Below are 17,949 nucleotides of genomic sequence, written 5' to 3'. Positions count from 1 at the left end.
GTAGCAATCTTTTTACAAATACAACAACACAGAAAGTCAAAAACAAATAGCAAAGAGCTCTGTAGAGGAGTGACTCCTCTTCAGTGAGCATCCATTCTCCAATTTCACCAAAAAATATTGAGAGACAAATCCAGTGCAGTTTACTTCTCCCTGTGAGGAGGAGTCAATGCAAAACCTTGATGTCTTCCACCTCTACTTATCTGAGTGCAGAGAGGATGACAGAGAACAGTGGACACACAGTTTAACATGATGGACTATAGGACAGGACTGCTGCTTTTAACTCTCTGCTGGGCAGGTGAAGATCTTCACTGATCTTTATTTGACATATTTACCTTTGTATTATCAACTTGATGCATGTTAGACTCTTTTTTCTGTCTTGACAGGTGTTGATGGTCAGACTCTGACAGAATCTGAACCAGCAGTTAAAAAGCCTGGAGAATCTCACAAACTGACCTGTACAACCTCTGGATTCACATTCAGCAGCTACTGGATGAACTGGATCAGACAGGCTCCTGGAAAAGGACTGGAGTGGGTTGCATCTATCTATAGTGGTGGCAGCAGTTACTACTCTCAGTCAGTTCAAGGCCGGTTCATCATCTCCAGAGACGACAGCAGACAGCAGGTGTATCTGCAGATGAACAGTCTGAAGACTGAAGATTCTGCTGTTTATTATTGTGCTCGACACTCACAGTGACACAGGCGGAAGCAACGCTGTACAAAAACTCACCACATTCACATAGTAAACTTCAATTCAACAAATATTGACTGATTGATGCAATAAAGTTTTTGAAATCAGAATATGCAGAAAATGTAGCTACATCCCTCTACACGCAGGATCAGATCCACATAAACTTTCTTTCTTTCTTTATTTTATTTTTTTTAATCTTTAAGTTAACATTAATATAGTATCAACAATCCTAATCCACCACCAACATGTCGTTTTGCACAGCTTGCACAATGGTGTCATAACAATGTATTTGGGTATAAATAGTTTACAATAAAAGCAGAAAAATCATTATTTGATAAAGTGAACAGTTGTTTCATTAAATGCAAGGATATTGTGTTAAGAATGAATGTGTCATTAAATAACCATTAATAATTGTTGGGCCTCAAACCACCAGGTCACACAGAGAAGGCCTGCATGTAACCTGTGAGGCTTGACCACGAGGTGCTTTTTCCTTTGTTTCCCCTGAGACAAAGGAATAGCGCCAAAATGCTGCTCACAGACAATGGGAGTCCATTGCAAACTCCATTTCCAAGGATGCTTGGCGATTTTCACACCTCAAGCATTTCATAATTCATAATTATCTATGATAATTGTGAATTATTGCTAATAACCAAACGCACTACTGCCCGTCTCAACATAATGAACTATTGAACAATAAATGTCAAGTATGTTGTTGTGTTTGAAATGAATATTTGTCTGGAACATCAAATAACACTGAAAAGGACTCATTATAGATTACAGTGAAAAAAACTTGCAGTTTAAAATGTTTCATCAAGGCTCATCAGACTCTTCTATCAGGCTCCAAGTAGACCAACATTAATGCTTCATGTGATTGATTCTATGCAAACTCAGTGATCCTCCTTGTTTCTCTGCTATAAAAACTTCACATCAGAGAGTCAGTGGAGATCACAGCACATCAGTTTCAACATAAACCATGTTCTCAGTAGCTCTGCTGCTGCTTTTGGCAGCTGGATCCTGTGAGTCTCTCTGGATTTGTCATAGTCAGCAGTTTTTCTTTTGTTTTGATAATTTGTCACAATTTTTTTTTCTTTTAACAGGTGTGAAGTGTGAACAGTTGACACAGCCAGCCTCAGTGACTGTGCAGCCAGGTCAACGTCTGACCATCACCTGTCAGGTCTCTTATTCTGTTAGCGACCATTGGACAGCTTGGATCAGACAACCTGCAGGGAAAGAACTGGAGTGGATTGGAATGAGATATACTGGAGGCTCTGCCTACAAAGATTCACTAAAGAACAAGTTCAGTATCGACTTAGACTCTTCCAGCAAAACAGTGACTCTAAATGGACAGAATGTGCAGCCTGAAGACACTGCTGTGTATTACTGTGCCAGAGACTCACAATAACACAAACCATCAGCAGACCTGAACAAAAACCCCTCAGTGCCTGAACACTTGTAACATGAAGCCACCAGAGGAGGAGCCGTCAGACCAGTAATGATTTCAACACCAGTTCACTGTCATGAAAAGGAAAGAATAAACAGAAAGAAACCATAATGTATGTAATGTAAAAATCTATAGTATGAGAGCATAAAATATTTTGTTAATTTATTTTTAACAAGAATTGATTTCATGGTGCTGTAGATACTTTAATGTTTTAATTACTATTATATCACAGTGTGTATTCCTATGGTGAAAACATCAATAATAACATCAAAAATAATTATTTTTGTCTAAACTTTTATATTTATGAAAAAGACATGCAAGACGTAACATTACCACATGCATTTCCCCAAATTATCTCCTGGTGGATGAGATTAAGTTTGGTAAAAACAAAACATAATGTCATCTCATGTTTTAGTGAAGTTATTTTGTGTCATGATAATTCAGTTGCAAGTGTGTTAAAAATATGTTTGTTGGGGGAAACTCTGATATCCAACAACACAAGTTGGTTGTAACTCAAACTTGCAACACAAAATTCAACACTTGAAGAGAATTCTGATTAAGTACAATTTTCAAATTTAGATTAACTAAATCAAAATTCATTTAGCTGGTGTTGCAATTCTTCCATTATTGTTTTGTCTGTGAGGACGAGTCAGTTCAAAACTTGGTTGTCTTCCATCTTTACTGATCCGACTGCAGAGAGAGAGACAAACTGGTTACTGTTGTTTTCACTGATATTTGTTTGACACAAGACACAGAGTTTGTATTTCACATTGGACATTTGATTTTTATTGACTAAAGAAGATGAGTATTAATGACATCCATATACTGAGGAGTTACATATTTTTCACATATTCTCATCAGTTTTCTTCACTTATATTTTTACTGGGGTTTTCTTTCCCCCTGACATCCTGAATGTTATGAGCACTTTGTGAGAAAAACAAAACAAAGCAACATTAGTTCAGGAGGTACTTTTTCTATTAAAAATTAACTATAAGCTTTATAAGTTCAATCCGGTTCTGTCCTCCCTGTGAGGAGGAGTCAATGCAAAACCTTGATGTCTTCCACCTCTACTTATCTGAGTGCAGAGAGGATGACAGAGAACAGTGGACACACAGTTTAACATGATGGACTATAGGACAGGACTGCTGCTTTTAATTATCTGCTGGGCAGGTGAAGATTTCCACAGATCTTTATTTGACATATTTACATTTGTAATACCAACTTGATGCATGTTAGGCTCTTTTTTCTGTCTTGACAGGTGTTGATGGTCAGACTCTGACAGAATCTGAACCAGCAGTTAAAAAGCCTGGAGAATCCCACAAACTGACCTGTACAACATCTGGATTCACATTCAGTGACTACTGGATGCACTGGATCAGACAGGCTCCTGGAAAAGGACTGGAGTGGATTGCAATTATCACTAATGATGGTAGTAGCACATACTACTCTCAGTCAGTTCAAGGCCGGTTCACCATCTCCAGAGACAACAGCAGACAGCAGCTGTATCTGCAGATGAACAGTCTGAAGACTGAAGATTCTGCTGTTTATTATTGTGCTCGACACTCACAGTGACTGGAGTTGGTTGAGCAGCTGTACGAAATCCTACAGTACTCATCAGACCCCCTTTAACTCACATGATTAATGTCATCAGTTCAGTTAGTTCAGGAAAATGATGTAATTCTTTCACACTAAAACACCTTCTTGGAACTGACAATATGCTAATTGGGTTTTTAAATAAGAATCCTAACAACAGTTCTTCAGAAAGATTTTTATTCTCTTCTTACCTAAAGCAACATTTTTTTTATTTTTTTTAACTTGAATTTCAGTATCTGACCAGCTCTCTAGAGGCTCTGAATGTCTGTGGCTTCAAACATGTGCAACACTGATACAACAAAAAAGTATTTTATGTAAAACTCAGAAAACTCGTACTTTTGCATCATTTTTTTGTCACTTCACTTTCTGTTGGAAAAGGATGAATTTACATATACAGTAATACATGTTTTGAATACAGAATATGTATGTGTACATGTTTTAAAAGTACACATACATATTCTTTTTATCATGTGAGAGTATTTATAACTTTCAATTAATTCAGAGTAGACTCATCAAAAACAGATTGTGACTGTCCAGCCAGGTCAACATCTGACCATCACCTGTCAGGTCTCTTATTCTCTCAGCAGCTATTGGACAGCTTGGATCAGACAGCCTGCAGGGAAAGAACTGGAGTGGATTGGAAGTGCACGTGTTGGATACACCACAGCCCACAAAGATTGACTAAAGAACAAGTTCAGAATCAACTGACTCTTTCAGCAAAACAGTGACTCTGAACGGACAGAATCTGCAGCCTGAAGACTGTCAGTCTCGGGGAAGCAGGAGTGGACCCAAACGCAGAGGCCGGAATGCAGATATGATGAAAAACTTAATAGTGGATGGTCACGGACAGGTAAACAGCGCTGAACAGAACTAGCAGAAGGAACAACACAAAACGATCCAACAAAGACTGAACAGAAAACCCGAACTTAAAGAAACTGAACTAACAAGGAGATGAGGTGCAGGTGGGGAGATGGGTGGAGAACTCGAGAGGGGAATGAACATACAGGGAGCTGATTGGCTGAGGACACACAAGGAGCGGGGCAGGGCTGACGAGGCTAACACAGGGCAGGTGTGGGGAAGACAGCAGGGCAGGGCTAACGAGTCCAAATGCAGGGCAGGTGTGGAGGAGCACATGAACACACAAGGGAAACAGAACAAAAACCCAGAAAACAAACTCAATGCCATCTATACTAACCCATCCAAAACCAACCACAAACCCAAGCACACAACCCAACAAACTAATGATTCAATCCTCTAAAACCCACCACCCAAATCATACAAGAAAACCCTGTGAACTGAGGGACTAAACAGACGTGCAAAACCAGGAGACCCCACAGAACACAATATAAGACCAAAAAAACACCCAAAGTCCAGGCAAGATGTGACAGAAGACACTACTGTGTATTACTGTGCCAGAGACCCACAATAACACAAACCATCAGCAGACCTGAACAAAAACCCCTTAGTGCCTGAACACTTGTAACATGAAGCCACCAGAGGAGGAGCCCTCAGACCACTAATGATTTCAACACCAGTTCACTGTTACAGTAAAGAGAGAAACAGCCTTTAGATTTTTCTAAATGTTTGTCTCAATTTAATTTGGCAGCAACTGGCAGTTTCCATCTATGTAAAGACTTTGACATTATAATCACTGATACATGACACTCAGTGAAACTCAGTGAATTACACTATTATACTTTATTAAACATTAAATTGTTCAATTAATTAAATAAATTCAGTTGCCAACTTGTCTTCAAAAGCTCATCATCTTACAAGAAATCAGTCTAAAGAAATGCAGCTTCTCTCCCAAAACGCCATTATTTGAAAATAAACAACATTCAATCCGAATCATAAACCACCAACTTGATGTTAATGTTACAGTAATTAGTCAAACTACAGAAAATTTTGCTTTCATCATCAGTCTAAGTGTGTTTGTCAGCAATTCAAATTCTTCTTTTGAGTTATTTTAATAAGGTGTGTACAGTATTGATCTCATCCAGCCAGACTCAATGGTTGTTGAGCCTGGACAGTCTTTGACCATCACCTGCCAGGTCTCTGGTTATTCTCTGATTGATAGCAGCTATGCAACAGGTTGGATCAGACAGCGTGAAGGAAAACCAATGGATCGGATTTTGAAGAAGTTCTTCACCACACAAACCTTTCTAATGGAAAGATGACATTAACTGAATCTGCAGCCTGAGGACACAACTGTTTATTTCTGTGCACATGTAAACTCTACAGTGATACAAACCACCAGCAGACCAGAACAAATACCCTAAGTTCCCTCATATCATTGATACATGATTACAACTTAACATGTACCATACAGACAGTCTTTCTGACTATTTTTGGGTCTATAACAAAACTTCAAAAAGTATAAATAAAAAAGTGCTCAAGTCTCTGGATGTGATATTGTATTCCACATGGAAGGACAAGTCATAACTTATAACAGATTGTTACATACTCCCCCCCTGCTGGATGGGATATGTATAGTCCTGTTACTGATCCTTTTGTTTGTGCTCTCTCTCCCAGGAGGCCTGAGTGGATAATTGAGAGGAGGGCCTATAAAGAGGGAACGAAGGGCTTGGACTCTCTCTCTCATCTTCCCAGCCTGATCAGCAGCAGCTTGTTTTTTTGTGTTTGTTCTGTTATGTTGTAGTTGCCTTTTGTAGTTTCTTGGTTTGGGTTGGTGAGTCCGGTAGCCTTTTTTTTCGCAGCTTTATTTCTGTCAGGTTTAGTTTTGTGGATTTAGGTCAGAGAGGAGAGCCCAGATCCTACGGCCCTTTGTGGGCTGGTCTGGGTGTCTCCTCTTCTTTTTGTTAATTTTAGCCGGCTCACCAGCCTTTGTTACTTGGTTGTTGTTTTTGTTAATAAATTTGTTCAATATTTGTGGGAAATCCTGACTTTTAATTATGTTGGGCCTTCTGTGGGCGAGCTGTTTGTCGAGGGTCGTAACACAGACTGCCAGTAAATGATCCACTCCCTCCCCATGATACTCTGATGCAAATCTTCAGTGTGTGCAGTGTACTTCTGTCCTGCTGACTGGTCTTGTTGTTCTTGTGGAGCATCAGAGGTCACATCTCCAGCCTCAGGATGATGAACACACTCACTCTTCTGCTGGTTGCTCTCTCTCTGTCCTGTGAGTTCTCCTGCTTCTTGTTGATTTATCTTTTATCAAACAACATCAACTAATTGGTCAGTCAGTGATACCAGAAAACTTGCCAGATGACTGTCTCACTTTCTTCTGTGGTTCATCACTCCTTTCATCTCATCAGGTTGTACAGGTCAGAATACGGAGTCCATTCCTTCCAGTTCAGTAGTGAAAAAGCCTGGTGAGACTCTCAGTCTCTCCTGCAGGGGATCTGGCTTCACATTTAGCTGCTGCAGTATGAACTGGATCAGACAACCTGCAGGAAAAGCACTGGGATGGATGGGGCTCATTTATGGCGATGCAAGTGGAACTGAATATTCCAGCAGTGTGCAAGGACGAATAGAAATCACCAGAAATAACAGCAACAACATGGTGTATCTGAGACTGTCCAACTTAAAGCCAGAGGACTCTGCTGTGTATTACTGTGCCAAATACACACTGGTTAAAGTAAGCAGAGAGGCTTTACAAAGACCCACAGGTGGCAGTAGAAGATATGATTTGGAATAAAACTACAATGATCAGACCTGATTATTTGGTTGTTTTTCTCATCCTGTCAATTAACTGGACAGGTAAGAACAAACGTTGTTTTTCTGACAAACCTGGTATAAAGATGTTATGGCTGCATGACAGTAGCTAATGAGCAGTTTAACTTTCTGTAGGTGCTGAGGGTCAAACACTGACTGAGTCTGAATCAGTGGTTAAAAGGTCTTGAGAATCTCACAGACTGATCTGCACATATTCAGGGTTCAGTAGCCATTACTGGGATGTTGGGATCAAACAGGCTGCTGGAAAAGGACTGGAGTGGGTTGCTACCATCAGTGAGACCAGTAGCTACATCTACTATTCTGAGTGAGTTAAAGGCCAGTTCACCATCTCCAGAGACAACAACAGAGAGCAGGTGTATCTGCAGATGAACAGTCTGAAGACTGAAGACTCTGCTGTTTATTATTGTGCTCGAAACTCACAGTGACACAGGAGGGAGCATCACTGTACAGAACTCATCATGTTAAACCAAGTCAATATTTTTCCTTGATTTTCACAGAATAAACTTCAGCTCAACATCATCAACACACTCAGAGAAACATAGTTTCAATAAAACTACTATAGTTATACATCTACTTGTGTAACTCTTGTATCTGTTACTGTCACATTTCAGTTTTTAGACAATATACATTTGGAATATCTGTATGTATTTGTTATGATATGTGTGCATGAATATTACTTCCCTGTACAATTAAACCTACAATTCTGTTCAATTAAACATAAAAATACATAAAAAACTTCGAGTTCCAGATATCTATTATGTTTAAATAATAATATATTTTTAATGTACAATATGTAATAAAATACTTGCTCATAATATAATTTCAGTTTTTGATTACTTTCAAAAGGACAGTTCATCCTTCTTTTATAGCCTGTCAGCGTTCTTCTTTATGCAAAGTGAACTTCCTCACAGTCTGCTATAAACACTTGATATCATGCTGTCAGTTGCAGCAGAAGAAGAGAAGCTCCCATCAGATCAGCTTCAATATCAACCATGTTCTCTGTAGCTCTGCTGCTGCTGTTGGCAGTTGGATCCTGTGAGTCTCTCTGGATTTGTCATAGTCAGCAGTTCTTCCTGTTTTTTGGTAATTTGTCAATAAATCATTTTCTTCTTTTAACAGGTGTGAAGTGTCAACAGTTGACACAGCCAGCCTCAGTGACTGTGCAGCCAGGTCAACGTCTGACCATCACCTGTCAGGTCTCTTATTCTGTTAGCAGCTATTGGACAGCTTGGATCAGACAGCCTGCAGGGAAAGAACTGGAGTGGATTGGAAGTAGAGTTGGATCCACCACAGCCTACAAAGATTCACTAAAGAACAAGTTCAGTATCGACTTAGACTCTTCCAGCAAAACAGTGACTCTAAACGGACAGAATGTGCAGCCTGAAGACACTGCTGTGTATTACTGTGCCAGACACCCACAATAACACAAACCATCAGCAGACCTGAACAAAAACCCCTCAGTGCCTGAACACTTGTAACATGAAGCCACCAGAGGAGGAGCCCTCAGACCACTAATGATTTCAACACCAGTTCACAATAAAGGGAAAGAGTCTTTGAACACATTTAACCATGAAAAAAGCAAAACATATATAACATGATACATAATTATAATAATATTAAATAATACAGTGGAGGCATTTATCAAAAAGTGTTCTCTCTTCCTGACTCAAAACATTTATATTTCAAAATATTAGCAAACTGTAAATAAGTTAAATAAGCTGTGGTATTAAAATAAAATAAAGTTATAAACAACTAACAACAGTGTTACTTCTTTCTTGCTCCTCTGCACTATTATTAATGATTATAAATTAAACAGGTTGTTTGATGTCTTAGTCCTCTGCATATTGTAGATTAATGTTCACCATTTTTAAAAATGGTTCATCAGATTTTAGATGTCCTTTCTTGTAGGCAGCCATTAGTTTTTGTTCATGTTTATGAAAATCATTTTAATTATCTGAGGTGAGATTCATCTCATGTTTTGGCAAAGTTAAGATTCTGTGTCATGATAATTCAGTTGTGAGTGTGTTAAAAATATGTATTTGTTGAGTGATACTCTGATATCCAACAACATGAGATGGTTGCAACTCAAACTTTGAACACAAAATTCAACTTTTGAAGACAATTCTGATTAAGTAGAAGTTTGAAATATAGATTGCCTAATTCAAAATTAATTTAGCTTGTGTTGAAATTATTACATTTTGTTTTGCACAACAAACAAGAGGACCAAATTCTATCCTCCATGTGAGGACGAGTCAATTCAAAACTTGGTTGACTTCTAACTTCACTGATCCAACTGCAAAGAAAATGACAAATTATTTAGTTTCTACTGCGACTTTTGTTTTATGCAAAGTAAAAGAGTATTGCATATTTTAAAAACTTCAATGCAGTTCTCTGCTTGCTGTGAGGAGGAGTCAATGCAAAACCTTGATGTCTTCCACCTCTACTTATCTGACTGCAGAGAGGATGACAGAGAACAGTGGACACACAGTTTAACATGATGGACTATAGGACAGGACTGCTGCTTTTAACTCTCTGCTGGGCAGGTGAAGATCTTCACTGATCTTGAGTTGAAGTTGTTGTTAAAAAGTTACCAGCTTAAAGCAACTGATTATTTTCCTTTTTCTGTCTTGACAGGTGTTGATGGTCAGACTCTGACAGAATCTGAACCAGCAGTTAAAAAGCCTGGAGAATCCCACAAACTGACCTGTACAACGTCTGGATTCACATTCAGCAGCTACTACATGGCCTGGGTCAGACAGGCTCCAGGAAAAGGACTGGAGTGGATTGCAGCTATCAGTTATGATGGTAGTGGCAAATACTACTCTCAGTCAGTTCAAGGCCGGTTCACCATCTCCAGAGACAACAGCAGAGAGCAGCTGTATCTGCAGATGAACAGTCTGAAGACTGAAGATTCTGCTGTTTATTATTGTGCTCGAGACTCACAGTGACTGAGTTGGTTGAGCAGCTGTACAAAATCCTACAATACTCATCAACATTGGGCTGAAAAACTCCAACTATCTCATATGGTTAATCACACATTACCTATTGGGTTTTTAAAGAAAGAATCCTAACGACAGTTCTTCAGAAAGATTTTAATTCTCTTCTTACCTAAAGCAACATTTTTTTTAACTTAAATTTCAGTACTTATACAACAAAAAAATATTTTATGTGAAACTCCAAAACCTCCACACAGCTGCAGAATACTTGGCAAATGATGAATTTACATATACAGTAATAAATGTTTAATTAAAATTACAGATACATATCCTTTTCTATGTGAGACTATTTATAACTTTCAATTTATTCACAGTAGACTCACCAAAGACAGATTTTGATAACTATTTATTATTTTTTTTGTGAATGGTAATGTGTTTTTATCCATTATTACACAAAATCTTATCCATGCAACACTCAGTATTAGACTAAAATCAGTTTATCTACAATAATACATGAATAAATGGTAATTCATTTTAAATAAAATCATAGCACCATTTTAAGTTCTCTAAATTAACAATATATCATCGTACACTCTATATATTCAGTCTTGATAAGAAAGACTGAACTCTTCACCTCAAAGTGATGAATAGAAGTAACAAGAAATAGATAATTATTTATTCAACATCAACCATGTTCTCTGTAGCTCTGATGCTGCTGCTGGCAGCTGGATCCTGTGAGGAGCTTTCAGTGGATTCACACTAATAAACACATTAGAAACACTGAATAGTCAGATGAATGATGGAGATAATGTTGATTTCTCTTTCCACAGGTGTGTACAGTATTGATCTCATCCAGCCAGACTCAATGGTTGTGCAGCCTGGACAGTCTTTGACCATCACCTGTCAGGTCTCTGGTTATTCTCTGACTGATAACAGCTATGCAACAGGTTGGATCAGACAGCCTGAAGGAAAACCAATGGATTGGATTTTCCATCGGTGAGGAGGAGGTGATTTTGACCAAAATAATGCTCTGAAGAACAAATTCCTCTATCACACACACACTTCTACTTGTCCTGTGACATTAACAGGACAGAATCTGATCTGCAGCCTGAGGACACAGCTGTTTATTACTGCGTGCGTATAAACTCCACAGTGATACAAAACCACCAACAGACCTGCACAAATACCCAGCAACCAAGTAACCCAACCACAAATTTTCTATATATATCACTGATACTTGAGTTCAATTTAACATGTACCATACAAACAGTCTTTCTTTCTATTTTTGGGTCTATAACAAAACTTCAAGAAGTATAAATAAATAAGTGCTCAAGTCTCTGGATGTGATATTGTAAGAGGAAGCACAAGTTATATTGGAAAAAAAGTAAACTTAACTTAAACTATAACAGACTGCCAGTAAATGAGCCACTCCCTCCCCATGATACTCGGATGCAAATCTTCAGTGTGTGCAGTGTACTTCTGTCCTGCTGACTGGTCTTGTTGTTCTTGTGGAGCATCAGAGGTCACATCTCCAGCCTCAGGATGATGAACACACTCACTCTTCTGCTGGTTGCTCTCTCTCTGTCCTGTGAGTTCTCCTGCTTCTTGTTGTTTTATCTTTTATCAGACAACATCAACTGATGGTCAGTCAGTGATACCAGAAAACTTCCCAGATGACTGTTTGTCTCATTTTCTTCTGTGGTTCATCTCTCCTTTCATCTCATCAGGTTGTACAGGTCAGAGTATGGAGTCCATTCCTTCCAATTCAGTAGTGAAAAAGCCTGGAGAGACTCTCAGTCTCTCCTGCAGGGGATCTGGCTTCACATTTAGCTGCTGCAGTATGAACTGGATCAGACAACCTGCAGGAAAAAGTCTGGTATGGATAGGGGTCGGCTACTCTGATGCCAGTAGTAACACTTATGCTACGAGTGTGAGAGGGCGTGTAGAAATCAGCAGAGATGATAGCAACAGCATGGTTCATCTGAGATTGTCTAACTTAAAGCCAGAGGACTCTGCTGTGTATTACTGTGCCAGAGACACACACTGGTTAAATTAAGCAGAGAGGCTTTACAAAAACCTAAAACACCTACAGGGGGCAGCAGGAGACCCGAAATATGATGGCAGTGAGAACAGAATGACAATGACACCAAACAAACACACAAACACAGAGAAACACTTCCTGCTTGTTAGGGATTTTTCAACAATGTCACGGTCAATAACTGACAGTGTTTTCATTTTATTGAGACTGCTGATGTCTACATGTGTTTGTCTTTCTCTGATTTTTAAAACCTGCAAAGTACAAAAAAATGATAATTTTAATTTGAGTTTTAAATAATAATCACATTCTTTTACAGTCTGTAAAAGTATTTAATAAGTTGTGTCATTCAGTAATTACACATTTTGAGCAATCAAAAATAACAAGTGGAGTTTCCAATGGGTCTATTCTCAGACCTCTACATGCTCCCATGCTCCGTTAACAGCTATTACACAGCTTGGATCAGACAGCCTGCAGGGAAAAGACTGGAGTGGATTGGAATCAGAGTCAGATACACATCATACTACAAAGATTTACAAAAGAACAAGTTCAGTATCGACTCTTCCAGCAACAGAGTGACTCTAAATGGACAGAATGTGCAGCCTGAAGACACTGCTATGTATTACTGTGCCAGAGACCCACAATAACACAAACCATCAGCTGACCTGAACAAAAACCCCTCAGTGCCTGAACACTTGTAACATGAAGCCACCAGAGGAGGAGCCCTCAGACCACTAATGATTTCAACACCAGTTCACTGAGGGAAAAGACGTCTACTCTAATCTACTGTATGTTAAAAAATGTGGAAATAATATATATTCTACGTTCTAATAGTAGGGATTTATGATTTATGATTAATGCCAAACTCATAACTTACCTAGTCTGTGAGAAAATATAATGTAATTCAGATAATTCAGTTTGCATAAAGTGCAAAAAAATAACAGAAATCCGACATTCATTTTCAGGACATGAACTAATAGTTACTTATTATTACAATAATACCTTTGTGTATGATAAAGTGATATACTTGCAGCCCTGATAAAAACATTGAAGGGTTAAAATAATTTAGTTTATTTGAAGGTAGAAAAAAACATGATAACAGAAGAATTGAGACTGAAAGTAAATCACTTTAACAAAGAAAAATATGCAAAAATTCTTTGTTGAATCACCAGTATTAGCTGTATTATGACATAATAATTTCCAAAATATTTAATGGAATAACATTAGAATGATCATAATGACAACTGTTGCGGCTCTATGTGTTCCCTGTGCTGTTTGTCCTTTTTCCTCTCCTGTGTATTGCTCCACCCACATCAAGTTAACACAGTAACGTTTTATTCAGTGTTGTCCATTGATTCATCATTTAGCAGACTTACATTTTCTTAATGATGAAAAAGTGGAATCTGACTGTGTATCAGGCTGTAGCTACATTACATTTTCAATATATTTGTTCAGCTTTAATCTGATGAACAAAACACAGGAGGCAGCAACTGAAGATGAAAAATATAGTTCAAGATTTAAAACATATGAAGATCAAAGACACGACTGTAACTCAGAGTCTGATCCAGTAATAATGTGTTTGGTGATTTGCAGTTGAAAAGGCGTCGAGGTTAAAATAAAAAAACATTTTTAATTTTTTGAACATCTATTTGTATCTCAGCTCAACAGCATCCAGTGACTTTATTTCAGCTACTTCAACAAATGTAGTAAATTTAAACATTGTCACATAAATGCTGTTAAAACACGTTAAGATTATGCTCCCTGTTTAAAAATCTCACTTTCAAACTACATTCTGCAGCTGCACCACAGTCCTGCTCACTCAGCATATTAACATATAATCTACAATATTATAGGAATTATGTTCCATCAGTGTGACCAATCAGATCATGAGTAATAGAGATAATTATTCATTGATCCTACGTGTCTAAAGCTTCATACCGATTGTTTAAATTTAAACTGAGATCACACATTATGCGCAATAAATATTTCAGTGCAGGAGCTGCTCCAGAAATGACTGATGCGCATTAAAGCGATAACTTTAGAAAGTTCTGAGTAACCAACAACCAACAAGGATTTTGATTCTGACACACAGTAAAACATCGCTGATAAAATCTTATTTCAAAACATTAAACTTCTGCTTCGTTACACCGCGATTTAACTTTTTGAAACAAGATAAGCATACGTTGCTTGTTCCATAACAGATCTTCATTGAAACCATTTCTCAGAGAAGACAGTTTCTAAACAGCAAACAACATTTTTGTGGTTAAATGGGTTTTCTAATTATCTAACATGATAAGACATTGGCTTGCTTGTGGCCCAGGGAAACAGGAGCTCAAGTGCCATCATTCCATGTGGTATGTGGGCCGGATCAAGGCCACAGCAATTTTGATATCAGAATTAACGGTGCTGTAGTGATGTAGGAGGAGTAACTATAAAAAAAATTCTCACTGGGGTCCAGTTCACATTATATTTAAAGAGATTTCATGGATTTGAAAACATATTAAACACACTGTTAACATGGCTTATAGAAAGCCGAACCTCTTGGTATTTGCTCTGTTTGTTTCAACTGCTGTTGAAGGTCAGATCATAACAGAGTCTGAACCAGCAGTTAAAAAACCTGAAGAATCCCACAGACTCACCTGCACAACATCTGGGTTCGACTTTGGAAGCTCAGTGTGGAACTGGATCAGACAGGCTCCTGGTAAAGGACTGGAGAGGATCACTTTGGTACACACATCTAGTACTCCTATCCTTTACTCCCAGTCAGTCCAGGGTAGATTCACCATCTCCAGAGATGACTCCAGCAGTAAGGTCTATCTGCAGATGAACAGTCTGAAGACTGAAGATACAGAATGTATTACTGTGCCAGAGACACAGTGTCAGGCAGTAATAGGAGAATCATACAAAAACGACTTCCCCTATTTACCGCCATTAATACAGACACAATGTTTGTCTGTATCACTTTTATTAAAACAGTGATTTTAATGAATTTGTTTGAATTAGTTTTTTTTTTAGTTTTGTTTGGTTTTTTTTTGCTTTGTCCCCCCCCCCCCCAGAGCAAGAATCCCCTCTAATGTAATAAATATACATATATATACATTTTTATATGCATACATTCCAGCAGTTTAAAAAAAGTTAATTTAAAAAATACATCTGGGTACAAATAAAACAATTAAATGCCAAAAGAGAAATGCATTATTTGAAACACTTGACATGTTTCATTAAATACAGAGACTGGAATTGATTGAATGAGTGATAGAGTTGCTATCATTAAAAAACTATTTTGATTGGTGAAGAGTATTTAGATATTTAATCTGGAATCAAGGCCTTGACAAGATGCTGTGGAATAATGATAAATAAACATAAAAAAAACTCTGAGATCCATTAATTCAGAGTTTGCTGCAAAAGGCTGCAAATATTTTACTGCAGTGTGCCTGGTTATTTTTTCTGTTGTGTGCTGTGTTTTTGCAGTGTATATTATTGGTATCTTTTCTTACGCACAATGTTGTTGTTATCATTTTTTACAACAAAACAGAAGGCCACATTCTACACAAAACTCAACTTCCAAAGAGGCAGACCGAAAAACAAAACATAATTAATAATATTGCACGAATCTAATTAACTAGGCTAGAATCACAAATTTCATATTTTAAATCTACAATATATATTGTAGTTTCAACACACAGCATGGCTTTCTGTGTGTTGAAATTACAATGAGAGCCAAATCCAAACCAGTTCTCTCTTCCCTGTGAGGAGGAGTCAATGCAAAACCTTGATGTCTTCCACCCCTACTTATCTGACTGCAGAGAGGATGACAGAGAACAGTGGACACACAGTTTAACATGATGGACTATAGGACAGGACTGCTGCTTTTAACTATCTGCTGGGCAGGTGAAGACTTTCACATATTTTCAGTTGAAGTTGTCCTGAAAAGCTTAAAGTAATTGATTCTTTTCTTTTCTGTCTTGACAGGTGTTGATGGTCAGAGTCTGATACAATCTGAACCAGCAGTTAAAAAGCCTGGAGAATCCCACAAACTGACCTGTACAGCCTCTGAGCTTCACTTTGATAACTACTGGATGGCCTGGATCAGACAGGCTCCTGGAAAAGGACTGGAGTGGATTGCAACTATCAGTCATGGTGGTGGTAGTAGCAAATACTACTCTCAGTCAGTTCAAGGCCGGTTCACCATCTCCAGAGACAATAACAGAAAGCAGCTGTATCTGCAGATGAACAGTCTGAAGACTGAAGATTCTGCTGTTTATTATTGTGCTCGAGAGCCACAGTGACTGGAGTTGGTTGAGCAGCTGTACAAAATCCTACAATAGTTATCATTACTGGGCTGATAGACCACAACTATCTCATATAATTAATGTCTTCAGTTCAAGTAGTTCAAAAATATTATATCATTCCTTCAAACTTCAGTGATATTTTGTTGTGTCTCTTTGTCTCTTTATTTCTCTTTCTTGTTTTTACATTCCTTTCTCACAGTGAAAAATATGAAATAAATCACAACATAAATTCAACAACAGTAAAACTTTGGCTTTCAAAAACTCTATCAGAGAAAAGATGCACTACATTACCTGAAGTATCTTCATAAGCTTTGGGTGATTTTTTTAAATTAAATCATGAATGGTTAGATTGAAGACCTTATAAATGTTCTTTGTAACAGTGCAATTCAAATATAAAGTTATTTTATTCAATCATTTCTTTCTACTTCAGTCAGGATTTGAGAAGAAAGGCTGATCTTTTCCTTCTCTGTGGATCTTATTTTTAATACAATATAATTAATGAGGAGCTTTCAGTGGATTCTCACTAATAAACACATTAGAAACACTGAATAGTCAGATGAATGATGGAGATTCTCTTTCTACAAGTACAGGTAACACTTACACACTCTTTACTTGTAGATTTCAATCGGGAATGCAGTATTTATCAGAATGTCAATTATGTTTTCATTTGTTTTGATAATGGAGTTGTGAGCAGAAACAATTTCTAGTTTCTTTTGGAAAATTTCTCTGACATCCATCGGTTCAGAGTTACATAATATCAAATAAGCAGAATGTTGCTGTTATTATTTTTAGAACAGAAGAAAAGACTGTATAATATTCAACATCTGAAGAGACAATTCAGATTCAGAACAAAAACCTAATTAATATTGCAAGAATTAAATGCATTTGACTACAATCACATCTAAATTATTTGTTATGGTTTCAACACACAGTAGGTCAAAATGAGAGCCAAATCTAATCTAGTTCTATCCTCCCTGTGAGGAGGAGTCAATGCAAAACATTAATGTCTTCAACCTCTACTTAGACTCTTCCAGCAACACAGTGACTCTAAACGGACAGAATGTGCAGCCTGAAGACACTGCTGTGTATTACTGTGCCAGAGACCCACAATAACACAAACCATCAGCAGACCTGAACAAAAACCCCTCAGCGCCTGAACACTTGTAACATGAAGCCACCAGAGGAGGAGCCCTCAGACCACTAATGATTTCAACACTAGTTCACTGTTACAATAACAGGAAACAATATTTGATCATATTTAACCATAA

General features: G+C 37.8%; 2 protein-coding genes and 1 gene segment (V, D, J or C); all 3 read left to right on the top strand.

Moving 5' to 3' along the window:
* The first annotated feature begins 237 nt into the window (after positions 1 to 237).
* LOC137168223 (uncharacterized) lies at positions 238 to 3,701 on the top strand. Its single transcript, XM_067570750.1, has 4 exons — positions 238 to 295; positions 384 to 690; positions 1,880 to 2,018; positions 3,366 to 3,701. The coding sequence occupies exons 1-4, from the start codon at positions 247 to 249 to the stop codon at positions 3,699 to 3,701; spliced, it is 831 nt and encodes a 276-aa protein (XP_067426851.1). The 5' UTR covers positions 238 to 246.
* Positions 3,702 to 6,963: 3,262 nt separating this feature from the next.
* On the top strand, positions 6,964 to 7,859 carry LOC137168222 (Ig heavy chain V region 3-like; the record flags this gene model as incomplete). The annotated part of the segment is given in 2 exon segments: positions 6,964 to 7,351; positions 7,728 to 7,859. Coding segments are annotated over 2 exon segments (504 nt in total), but the record flags the coding sequence as incomplete, so codon positions are not given.
* A 3,952-nt stretch (positions 7,860 to 11,811) lies between these two features.
* Positions 11,812 to 16,678, top strand: LOC137168220 (uncharacterized). The gene is made up of 5 exons (XM_067570749.1): positions 11,812 to 11,942; positions 12,082 to 12,400; positions 12,835 to 13,016; positions 14,968 to 15,243; positions 16,362 to 16,678. Exons 1-5 carry the CDS (start codon positions 11,897 to 11,899, stop codon positions 16,676 to 16,678), a joined length of 1,140 nt encoding a protein of 379 aa, XP_067426850.1. The 5' UTR covers positions 11,812 to 11,896.
* Positions 16,679 to 17,949: the final 1,271 nt, after the last annotated feature.

The sequence above is a fragment of the Thunnus thynnus genome, chromosome 17 (genome assembly GCF_963924715.1).
Source record: "Thunnus thynnus chromosome 17, fThuThy2.1, whole genome shotgun sequence".
Lineage (NCBI taxonomy): Eukaryota > Metazoa > Chordata > Actinopteri > Scombriformes > Scombridae > Thunnus > Thunnus thynnus.
The sequence above is the reverse complement of the archived record's forward strand: the minus strand, read 5'-3'. Positions and strand labels throughout refer to the sequence as shown.